The sequence below is a fragment of the Stegastes partitus genome, unplaced genomic scaffold (assembly GCF_000690725.1).
Source record: "Stegastes partitus isolate 25-593 unplaced genomic scaffold, Stegastes_partitus-1.0.2 Scaffold1015, whole genome shotgun sequence".
NCBI lineage: Eukaryota > Metazoa > Chordata > Actinopteri > Pomacentridae > Stegastes > Stegastes partitus.
In genome coordinates this window covers 70,707-83,556 of record NW_007578746.1, presented here as the reverse complement: position 1 = coordinate 83,556, position 12,850 = coordinate 70,707, and the positions used below count along the sequence as shown (strand labels likewise).

The window sequence follows — 12,850 nt, the reverse complement described above, 5'->3', positions numbered from 1 at the left end:
TGTGTGTGTGTGTGTGTGTCTGTGCTAACAAGCAGACACTGAGGCAGTCATTGTTAGCTAAAATCCAACAAGGACCCACAAAGTTGACCTTTTCATTGCCTCCAGAATTATGAGGCCCTTCAATGCAGCTCGTGGACAAAGTTGGTTCATGTCTAGATGTGTGTACACACATTGTTTCACTTTAGTTGAAGGAGTGCTTGGTCCTCTGTGGGTTAACGACGTGGTGATTCATAAAAATCGATCAAAAAAGTCAAAAAATGAAACTCATGATTGTGACATTCAATGTGTCAAAGTAGTGGAGAAACACACACACACACACACACACACACACAGAGGTTATGTTTATTAAGAGTCTACAAATTGATAGGCAAGGTAGAATGAGAAATGGGAGGAATGCAGGTGAAGCAACTGAGCTGTTATTATCCTCCTGTCAACAGACAGACTCGCAGTAATCACCTGTCTGGTCTTGCCCACTGGAATTTTAATCTTTTCTTAACTATTCCTCCTGCTTTCTCTGTTTACTCACAGCAGAAAAGGTCAAGCACATGGTTTGTTTTGATACTCTAGCATAATTTTGATGGCAGTATATCGTAGGAGAAACTGAACAGCTGTATGTGTGACGTTTTCTCTTGACTTTAGATTGCAAAGATAAGAAAAACACGTTTGCGTGTCAGCCTCAGTGCTTCTATTGAATTCATTCCATTCAGGCTCTGACAAAATTCCTAATGTTGTCTGGAAGTTTAAGTCATTGTTTTAGGATTTAATTTTGCATATCTTCTGTGTTTTTGCAGGTTTAAGGGAGTGTGTGTCCATGAAGGCCAGCTTCACGCTTTGACAGAGGTAGGAGAACATGTACACAAACACACGGTCTTCACAATAAAGCTTGTGTACAAACTAATGATACGTGAGATCAAAGCATCTCTGCTAAAGAAAAGGTACAGTAATGGTGCACTGATGTCCCAGTACGTCTCGTGTCAACACATCAGTGTAGTTTCTCTGTGTTCATACTCTTCTCAGGTGAACATCACGTCATCCACGAACACAGCAAGCCTGTAATTGTGGAAAACCAAAAGAACTGAATGTGCCTTAGTATGCAAGACACTTACGCTGTGTGGTTATGTGAGTGAATTTGATCCAGGCAGCTAATACAGTTTTCCAGAGATCTTAAGTGTTGCGACATACATCAAAAGGGTTCCAGAGCGTGATGTGTTTGAGCTGCACATGACCCTATATTTAACCTGTGTACGTTCGTCTGTGTGTGCGAGAAGAAGAGCAATAAAACATTGTGGTTGTGGTAATCATTAATTTGTCACAGAAAATGGCTGATAAGCAGTGGAAATATTTGGCTGCTGAATGAAAAGACGAGGTGTACTGCAGGTCAGGCCTAATTCTCTCGATGTGAAAGAGGTGCAAAGGCTAAATTTAGCCTGAAACCAAATAAATGTGGTGTTCCTGTTGTAGCGAATAGCTCCTCCTACAGTTACTTAACAAATGTGTTTGGATTTTCTCGAGCTGTTTGGCTGTAATGTTGCGCTGTATTGCACCCACATGAAAACACATAAATCTGTGAAGATTCTTCACAGCCCCTGCATATTTGGAGCCATTACCATTTGATTTCACATAGGAATAAACAGTGCTAAATGGTGATTAATATTTATTAATTAAATATGACAGTTTTACCAAACTAATGGGGAAAAAAAGTCACGACATCTAGAAATAATGATAAGTAAACAATAATACACTAATAACAACAAGAACAAATTTTACTATTGATTATTATTGTTATTATTATTTTGCTTGTCAGGCATTATAATACTGATTTTAGTTTTATATTGTTGGTCAAACAAAGAAATATGAAAATGATGATTGAAGGAAATTTTAGCTGCTACTTTTTTTTTTTTTTTTTTTAAGTTTTGAGCTTTGCTGCCTAATCAAATCAAATTTAAGACGATATAAAACTTGTACAATTAATTACTAAAACAAGTTAAAGTTGCATAAAATACAACAACGGGTAAAAGTATGGTAGGAAATTGTAAGATTGATTTCTAAAATACAAATAAATATGAAATATATCAGCATGAAGAGCAGCCAAGCCATGGCAAACATGCGTTTTAAGTTTTTTCCGGAATAAATCATTGGTGCACCAATAATGCACTAATTATGTTTAATTCAGGGATGATAACACTGATAACGTCATTTTGATGCCCTATGCCATAAACTGACAGCTGTACATCCTCCTGTGGTTATTGTATTCACATATGAACTGCACCAAAACACAGATATATTTACACTTGAGCAGGACAGCGAGTCCCTTAAGATGTGCAAAGTATGAAAGCCATTCATGCCACTCTGAAGAAAGCACACACTGTTAAAGATGCTCCCAGACTCACATGTGTTCTTAATTACACTGTTGTGCTGCACAGTCAATGTGCTTATTGTAGCCTTGACGAAAAAAGACAGATAGCAGCTTTCTGCAGTTCCATAATAGAGCACATCTTAAGATACCAAATTTACATGCACGAACACACTGGGCCTTTTACTGTAGTTGCAAAGTGAATCAGCCCATTGTCACACACATGTGAATATACATACATACACACTGTGGTAGGTCTTGTTTTCGTACTGCAGCGTAAACAGATCCTGTTGTGTCGTGTCAGAACCAAACTGAATGCTCTGACCCCGGTAGCAGGCTCGTGGTGTTTTGTTACCTGACCCCCACTATGAGGCTGTGCTCAGAGGAAACGGAGAGTGATATTGCTGCATGGCCCCGAGCTACCTCGAGAAACTCTCTGACTCACGTAGAGGCGCACGCACATCTACGTATTGCAGCACATGCAAAAGCGATGACCTGTGCTACCTCTGAACTGAGTTAAGTTAACAAGAGCTGTAAAACTGAGCAGTACAACTTTTTAATGTCAGATTCCGCACAACCTCCTTTTATTAACCCTCTGAACCCTAAGCACTGTCTGGCCATTTTTCTTTAACTCCTGTCACATTTTTTTACTCACTGTGGGCTCGTTTTCACTGCAATATAAAATCCTGCACCTTGCTGGAATCAGCACAGCCATGACTAGAAGTAGAGGAAACTCTAAAATGTCGTTTGCACAGTTTAACAAAGTTTTATTGCCATATACATAAAAAGGAAAAAAACAGAAGTTAGACATTTTTGATTATTTACTTTACAAGAGCTGAAAAAACCTGGAATCAATGGGTTGAACATTTTGTACCCACAGGTGTTGACAAAATTGTCCAAAAATCGTGGCTATACATACTATCAACATTTAGCTAAGTATACTTCTAATTTGATTCCATACTCGTCTCCTTCCTGCGTTGGGTAGACACAGCCTGCAGCTCAACCCTGTTCCCCTGAATTCTTGTCACATGACTTTAGGTTGGAGCTGGAACTAATAGGTTCCCGGTTTCATTTTTAGTGCAACATGACAGCAGTTTGGATTTTGTTAATTTCCAGACAGAACTGGAAGTCGCTTATGATTAGTTCAAGGACCGTGGGAAACTTGAAAATCCAATGATTCTTTCTGTTTTTATGGTTTCTGCCTTTAATAAATGGTGTAATTTTGGGCAATTTTCAAAAATAGCATGACTTTCAAAACCACTTTATGAGCGTCAGAGGCTTAAAGAAAAAACTTAGCAGTGTACATCCACACACTCGCACCAGGCTTTCAATTGTAATATATAATAGAATTGCTGCAACACATATGTCTGAACACAAGCATGAGAATTGTTCTTTAAGGACTCTGGAAGACACAGAATGACTGAGAGCATGAAGCCTTGTTCTGCCTCTGCTCAGCTTTAATTTAATGCACCTTATAGGAAATGCTACTGCAATCATAATCTGGACTAATGGTAAGTCATGACCCATGGCAGGATTATACTGCTGTTTGAAGCTGCTCCCAGCAGCAAACAAGGATTCTTTGTTTGAGTCTTTCCAGGGTTCTTAACCAGAAACACAGACATCGCAGGAGAGCAACTTCCACACGAGTTGCGACCGGCCGTGTGTTTCTTATTTCCTCATCTCTCTACATTGTATACGGTCATGGTGAGGTACTTAAAAATGCCCAAACATGTGCTGTGTTGAATGATTACTGTGGTGTATCAGTAACTCCACAAATAGGATCAAACAAATTCCAGGAAAAAAATACCACGCCTGAGTAAGAGGCTTTTTAGAATACGACTTTACTTCCACTTAGTTACTTTTAGTTGACACAGCAGGTGCACTCTTCTGCAAAACCCTGCGATTTGCATGTTGGACCAGGCTTTGCACTCGCTGCATAGTCAGTCAGTGTGAGATTAAAATGCGTGTTGTCTGGATCTTAAATGAGATGATAAAGTAAGGAAGCTGGATTAGTCTTTTTCAGTTTTCTCCTGTTGTATTCCTCTCCTCTTAAACCCCAACAGGCAGACAACAGATGTTGAACTCTGTGGCTACTGAGGAATTTGCTGGACAAATACTGTAATCCCCTGACGTCTTGATTTGGGGTGTTTATATATATATCTGTGTGTGTGTGTGTGTGTGTGTGTGTGTGTGTGTGTGTGTGTGTATGTGTGTGTGTCTAATAAAACATTTGCGTATAAACACTGCAGGGATTGCACTGTTTAGGGTGCGAGTGTTTGAATTTCACACATATTTACAGGCACCAATATTGCTTTTGCTTAACAAATCCTCTGACTAATTAAGGTTAACTTTATATTTAATTTAAGTCCTTAGACTGTATTTGAGAGCAAAAAAACATTGCTCTACCCTCTTTTGGGAGATAGTAAACTGTTAAATACTATGTAAAATAAAAATTTGACAGTGGGTATTAAGATTTTTCATGTGTGGTTGAATACTTCAACGCATGATAGAGTATGTATAGTTCAGTGACAAAAGAACAAGTTTAGAAATTTGTCTCTGAGGATGAAAGTGTTTGCATTCATGCATTCATGCATTCATTCATGCTGTAAATAATACAAGATACAGTGCATGCAAGACAGTAGTCTAACACATGTAATCTTCATCAGGCTGGAGTTATCCCTCTGCTGAGGTACACACAAACATTTCTGCAACTTTATGTCGTGGTTGTTGTGGATAATAGGTTGCAGAGGCTCCTACAGGTCTTGGTGTGCACACCTTCTAAATCTTAAATTCAAGCAATGCCTGTTATGAATAACAATACAAGTCAGTTGTATAAGAAGTGCAGAAGTAATAAAACATGCAAACATCTCTTGAATGCATGTTTGGCTACGTGCAGCCTGAAGAAATGACCATCCATTGAGGGAAGTTTGCAGTTAAAGGGATGTTTAAATTTCACGCTACCTTTCTGAACTTGCTGCATCACTCTGAGTTAAACTTCATTGGCACAGCAGGTTTTGCATATCAGAGCTCCTATATTAAGGCTTTTTAGTATTAAGTTAGGTATATAAAGGTGTACAAACTGAAAAGGATATCATTTTTAAGATGCCACCAATTGAAAAAACGAAAACTGAAGTCTCATAGCACTTGAAGTGCTCTAGAGCGATGGTGTCGATAAAGATGTAAAGCAATGTGCTGCTAAGGGGAAATTATGGAATTTGTTGTAGTAAGGTAACTCTGGATTTTATATTTTTTTGGTTGTTAGTTGGTTAAAAATTGGTATTAGTTTGACCAGGAGCCCAGTTTATTCAGTTGTGTGAAGAAGTAAAGACCTCCTTCCTTCACTGCCATCCCTCTTTGTTCTAATTCTGGGCCTGCCAGTCACAACAGTAACCAAATCTGAACCCGACCATCTTTTATCCCGTCTCTAGTTAAGTACTGTTGTTCGTGATATGTGACAGGGGATTATTGCGTCTGCGTGTTTGCATGCAAGCAGCAAGGTCAGGCAAGATCTTGTGGATCAAAGCTGACAAAGTGAAGGAGCCTGGATACTTTTAAACCCACTGAGCTGATTTGCTGCCCACTCCTCAGCCTACACAGAGGCCAGACGGTCCACATTCATGTATTAGTGAACTAGCAGCTCTGACAGCCAGCTGAACAGGCTGCAGGCCAGATTTTGCTCAGCCAGTTGGTCGATATATCAGCTAACCCACCAGGCAGGCCGCCTGTAATCGAAGCAACCAATCAGTAATCCAGTCTGCGAGCCCATCAGATGAGCAGTAGGGTTGAGTAATGCAGTTAGTCAGTACCTCTATGTACTTTCAGCGTGTCTGTATATCTTAATGACATACTGCAGTGAATGAGTCAGTATACCACTAATGAGCCCTAAAGCCAGCTGGTCAGTCTGTTGTTTGTCTCACTGGCAACAGAGAGTGTTATACTGTTGTGATTGGAGTATTCACACGAACTGAGTATCTAATTTCTTTGGAAGTCATTTGATATCTGGTTTACTATTACAGTGACTTATGCAGTGACGCCAGACAGGAACCTTTTGCTTTCTTTTTTTTTTTACAGCACAACCATGCAGTTCATGGCCCGACATCATTAGAAATAAAGAAAACGATTATTGATAGCATGTTAAGATGCCAGATTTAACGTCCTTCACGCTCCCAGTGTCATCTTTCCCACCATCTTCCCTTCGCCTTCCTTTTTTCTCATCCTGTGCATGAGCACAAATGTGCACAGGACACCCTGAAAAAGTGTTGGATGTATCGCTCCAAGCCATTCTGTTATCCATTCACTCAGGGTGAAAGGATGGGTAGTGAACTGTGAGGAGATATTTGCTGAATCTGGCAAAAACTCTGTTAGATTAGAATTTTTAAATGCCAAGAATAAGTTTTTGTTTGACAATGGTGTCCTTAAATTTGAGGAATCCATATTGTATATTGTCTGTTCTGCAACCCTAAATTTATTGTTAAACATATTTATAACATACTATGAAGTCAGAATTCAGGCATTTGTTTACAAAACCCAATCTGTTTGCTGCCTCTATTGTACAGTTGTACACGATAACAACTTTTTCACCTTCTTTGTCAATCTTGTGTAAAATATTTGGGTTCTGTTTACCTGTTCATGTATTAATGTGTCTGTGCTTCTCTTTCTGTAGTACATCAACGGTGGAAACCTGGAGCAGCTTCTAGACAGCAATAAACACCTGAGTTGGCCCACCAGGGTGAAATTAGCCTGCGACATCGCCAGCGGTCTGGCCTACTTGCACTGCAAAGGCATATTCCACCGGGATCTCACCTCTAAGGTTAGCTAGACTAACTAAGTGGTCATTAAAAAGAGAAATCACAGCTAAAAGCAGAACTGCAGACCTGCTTGTGGCCCTGTCAAAACAAAGCACTGACTTAAAACAATCCAGATGTCTCATTATTTTGTTTGTATATTTTCAGAAAAGAAAATGAAGTCATTTTTGTCATGAGTGTTTCTGGAAACCTTTATACGCTGAACAAAAAAAAAACAGGGGTCAGAAAACCAGTCAGTATCTGGTGTGACCACCATTTGCCTGACACAGTGCAACACATCTCCTTGGCATAGAGTTGATCAGGTTGTTGATTGTGCCCTGTGGAATGTTGGTCCACTCCTCTTCAATAGTTGTGCGAAGTTGGATATTGGCAGGAAGTGGAACACGCAGTCTTATACGCCTATCCAGAGCATCCCAAACATACTCAATGGGTGACATGCCCGGTGAGTATGCTGGCCATGCAAGAACTGGGATGTTTTCAGCTTCCAGGAATTGTGTACAGATCCTTGCAACATGGGGCCTCAGGATCTTGTCACGGTATCTCTGTGCATGAAAAATGCCATCAATAAAATGCACTTGTGTTTGTTGTCCATGACGTACGCCTGCCCATACTGTAACCTCACCGCCACCGTGGGTCGCTCGATTCACAGCGTTGACATCAGCAAACCGCTCACCCACACAACGCCATGCACGCTGTCTGCCATCTGTACAGTGAAAACCGGGATTCATCCCTGAAGAGAACACCTCTCTAGACAAGTGCCAGACGCCATCAAATGTGAGCATTTGCCCACTCAAGTCGGTTACGTCGACGAACTGAAGTCAGGGCGAGACCCCGATGAGGTTGACGAGTTTGCAGAGGAGCTTCTCTGAGACAGTTTGTGCAGAAATTCTTTGGTTATGCAAACTGATTGTTGCAGCAGCTGTCTAGGTGGCTGATCTCAGATGATCTTGGAGGTGAAGGTGCTGGATGTGGAGGTCCTGGGCTGGTGTGGTTACACGTGGTCTGTGGTTGTGATCCCGGTTGGATGTACTGCCAAATTCTCTGAAATGCCTTTGGAGATGGCTTATGGTAGAGAAATAAACATTCAATTCACGGGCAACAGCTCTGGTGGACATTCCTGCAGTCAGCATGCCAATTGCTCGCTCCCTCAAAACTTGCGACATCTGTGGCATTGTGCTGTGTGATAAAACTGCACATTTACAGTGGCCTTTTATTGTGGCCAGCCTAAGGCACACCTGTGCAATAGTCATGCTGTCTAACCAGCATCTTGATATGCCACACCTGTGAGGTGGGTGGATTATCTCGGCAAAGGAGAAGTGCTCACTAACACAGATTTAGACAAATTTGTGAACAGTATTTGAGAGAAATAGGCCTTTTGTGTACATAGAAAAAGTCTTAGATCTTTGAGTTCAGCTCATGAAAAATGGGAGCAAAACAAAAGTACTGCGTTTATATTTTTGTTCAGTGTAGCGTATTTGCTCCAAGTATTTTGTGCGGGGAAGAATACAGCAAATGGCAGAGGATGAAATGTATTCGTCTAGAGAATATGTAATGCCTCTTTCTTGGCTATGTTTTGGGTTTATCTTGTAGTATATATTGAAGTTTAAATGGTTTGACAGATCACAGTGAATACTTTTGCAGTGTATGGCCCCAGAATTGTTGTTCACTGACTTTGTTCAATGCTAGCTAAAAATACACAACATAAATAGCATAACATGCATAAATAACAATATAACATAATAATGTTAAATGTATTAGGTTTCTTCTTGGTGCACTAAATTGCATCCACTTGCTAATGGCTTCTCTGTAAAGAACACTGACACTGACAGATGTCATATTCTGTACCAAGCAGCTTCTAGTTTTTCAAATTGACCCCGAGCCACATTGGCACTGTGAGGGAACAGGGACAGGTTGCAATCTGCTGTAAAATCATATTTATAAACATTATAAACAAGTGCACAGAGAAATTTGATTTAAAAAAAAAATATCAAAAAATTGATGTGAAGAGATGAAAACACAAGCAAGCAGGCACTTCCTGTAGCTCCATATCAAAGTTCCTCAAATTAATACAAAGCTTATTTACTGTTAGGGAAGTCAATGAACAAAGCAGCATTCTGTCATTTTTTGTGCTATGTAGTTGTTGCAAAGACTTTTCAGTTCCAGCTGTGTTTTTATAATGTGTTCTAGAAGTTTTAAAGCAGTTTACAGAGCAACATGTTGATATACAGCTATTTTAGAAAGAACGAACAATTCAGAAAGGAAGCTAAGTGAGAGTGAAGATGTGCACTGGATTCATGTGTCATAAGTTATGCCAATTAGACTGACATGTATAAATAAACTGTGAGGACATAGATCATCAGCGTTCAGCTGAGTAGCTGTGACGACCAAATGTCACTGTTATGTTACACCGGGAGTGTGCAGATGATATCGGCAGCCGTGCATATGCTGCCATGTGCAATACCATTAGGGTAATACACACTGCTCAGAAAATGTAAGGAAACACTTAAATCACACATCAGATCTCAATGAACAAAATATTTAAGGTAAAAATCTTTATTCATATACATTTTGTAATACACTGAGAACAAAATGGCATAAGAACAGTCTTTATTAATCCACTAAAGGTTAAAAATGATTCATCCACGAAGGGTTCAATTCAAAATCACACCAAAAATCAAAGTGAAAAATTTAAATCACAAGCTTCTCCACTTGCATGAATTTGATCAAAACAACTCATAATGTGACTCAGTAGTGTGTTTGGCCACAATATGCCTGTATGCACGCCCAACTATGTCTGGACGTCTGGCTTCTGATGAGACGGTGGATGGTATCCTGACGCGTCAGTGAGCTCCTGAACAGTCCGTGGCGCAACTTGAAGGCGTCAGATGCATCGATGCATATTGTCCCAGAGGTGCTCAATTGGATTCAGGTCTGGAGAACTTCAAGGCTAGTCAATGGCATTCATGTCTTCGTCATCCAGGAACTGCCGCCACACTCTGGCTACATGAGGCGGGCCATTACCTTGAACCAGGAGGAACCCAGGGTAGGCCAGCGTAAGGTCTGACAATAGGTGTCAGGATTTTAACCTGATACCTAACAGCAGTCAGGGTGCCATTGGCCAGCACATGGGAGTTTGTGCAAACCTCTAAGGATATGCCTCCCCAGACCATCACTGACCCAACACCAAACTTGTCATACTGGATGATGTTATAGGTGGCAGAACATTCACCAGGGCGCCTCTTTCACGTCTGTCACATGTGCTTAGTGTGAACCTGCTCCCATCTGTGAAGATAACTGGACGTCAGTGTCGAACCTGCCAATTCTGGTGTTTTTTTGGCAAACTTTGATTGAGCTGCACAGTGCTGGGCAGTGAACACAGGCCTCACTAGAGGATGTCAGGCCCTCATGCCAGCCCTTACGGAGTCCGTTTCTGTCAGTTTGGTCAGAAACGTGCACATGATTAGCCCTCTGGAGGTCATTTTGAAGGACTCTAGCAGTGCTCCTCCTGCCATCTTGGCAGATCTGGACGACCTGTGCAACCTCACTGGAGCAGGTATCGTCTCAGGGTAATAAGAGACCAATGGTCTGTGGCCACCACCTGCAGATCCATTCCCATTTTGGGCGTTACTGTTGCCTCTCCTGTCCACCTGTTGTCCCTTTCAGTTTTACTAAAGCAGGTGCAAGTGATTTACAATCAGTTATGCTTCCTAGCTGGACAGATTGAGATCCCAGAAGTTTAGTTTAATTGCTGTTGTGAGAAAGCGTTCCCTTTAATTCTTTTGAGCAGTGTAGATGGGCATTACAGCAAATGAAAGTACAAACCGTTTCATTGAGGCTAAAGAGGAAGACTCTGAACTGTCAGTGTACAATGTAAAGTATAGTTCTCTAATTAAAGTTCAAATGGGAAGTAGAGGTTTGGACGATATTATTAAGCCACAAAACGTTTTAATGCCTCAATGTTGCAACATCTTTAACTAACCATCTGTGTGAATGATATTCTGTCTTCACAGAACTGCCTGATCAAATGTGATGACAGCAGCTACACAGCAGTGGTGGGAGACTTTGGCCTGGCAGAGAAGATCCCCATCAATCTGTAAGGAGCCTTCAGTGATCACATAAAAACACTTCGACTTTCATCGTTTCTAGTAAAGCAATTAGGACCAGAACTTAGCTTAAAAATAAGCATTTTGGATGCTTATTTTCTGGTCCTATAGTAACATTGCAGTCATATAATATTGGACCTAATATGTGTACTTTTAATATTAATCAGAGTTCGGCTGTGAAACATTATGGACTATTTTGTTGAAACACAAGTACTTGCCTTTAATCACCACTTAATTAAAAGCCATGGGTCTGCCAGTAGTTTAGTTTGTGTAACTTAATTAATTAAGATGCAATATCTGTTGGGTAGGTTTTCTGCTGTATATTAATTTGTGTTCATTTTGCTTTATCAGGCACTTGAGATAATAAAAATAACATATTTTATGTTGCATTTGCCCATTATAAAGACTCCTCTTTCTACATAGCAACAGAAAGAGCATATGTCAGTTCATAAGATTTTTATTCTAGCCCTTGTTCATATTTTGCTCATGTCTGCTCTTCACTACAATGTTTGTTTGTACCATTTGGTTTTTGCTGTTACAGCTAACGTACTGAGCGTTCCTCCTCCTCCTCCTCCTCCTCCTCATACCGGGCGCAGGGTTATTTATTAACACATGGGTCAGGCTCTAACATTAACAGCCGCCTCTACAGTTCACATTCTCTGCTTTAGTGTTTTGATAGCAGGAGGACAGTGTCAGTGCCCGGGTTTTTACTTTTTTCAAATTCAACAGTGGCACAAAAAAGGAGTTGTGGGTCTTTTCTAAACTGTCTTCAGCAACAGAGCTAAATGATAATTTCTGTAGTCTTGTATGTAACCATGTTTGGACATTAATGTACAGATTCCTAAGTGAGAAGGTGCAGTTTTCCAGGAAATCATAAATCTGCTCTGACTTCACCAAATTTACATCTAAATGGAGCAAAAGCTACTGAACTGAAAGGATTAGAGAGTTAAGATTCATTATATGCACCATTTGAAATCTTTTAAAAGCTGATTAAAACGTCTGCCTGGGAATTTTTTAAAACTGTAATTTAGGCAACAAGGGCATTGCCATCTACTCTCAGAGCAAGCTTTGGGGCAGCTGATGCTCTGTTTGTTTTTCCATCAAGCTGATTCTTTATATTAACATTACAAAAGCGGCCTGAAGAAATGACTTCACTCACTTCCACTAATGCTCCCACATGGGCTTTTTCATTAAGTGCTAATGCCTGAACACAAAGTGTGCAGTTAATGGAGAGTTATTTTACTCCTGCTGTTTGACATCATTCGTTCTTACACTTTATGAACAGCGGGAGGCTTTTCTTCCTGGCAGTTCACGGGGTCAGAAGAGGATTATTTCTAATCAACTTTTCACCAGTTTGCAGAGTTCTGTTGTTTCCTCAAGTGAGATGCCCTGTGTAAACATATTCATTAACACTGAAACAGGAATGCAGAGTTCAGGAATCATATCAAAGCTGCAAAGAGTCTTAAAGTTTCTTTTTGTTTGGATGAGATGTTTCATCTAATAAAACGTTCTGTTTGTGTTGTGTTTAGTGCTGAAGGAGAGAAGCTTTCAGTGGTTGGTTCTCCCTTCTGGATGGCTCCAGAGGTGCT

At 40.4% G+C, this 12,850-nt stretch overlaps 1 protein-coding gene across 1 annotated transcript in view; it reads left to right on the top strand.

Moving 5' to 3' along the window:
• The window catches only part of LOC103367106 (testis associated actin remodelling kinase 2), a 36,201-nt gene that overhangs the window by 13,029 nt on the left and 10,322 nt on the right, over positions 1 to 12,850 (top strand). Inside the window, exons 5-8 of the mRNA XM_008295027.1 lie at positions 792 to 840; positions 7,017 to 7,163; positions 11,169 to 11,251; positions 12,791 to 12,845. Of these exons, the coding sequence (XP_008293249.1) occupies positions 792 to 840; positions 7,017 to 7,163; positions 11,169 to 11,251; positions 12,791 to 12,845 (334 nt within the window). The remainder of the gene's footprint in view (positions 1 to 791; positions 841 to 7,016; positions 7,164 to 11,168; positions 11,252 to 12,790; positions 12,846 to 12,850) is intronic.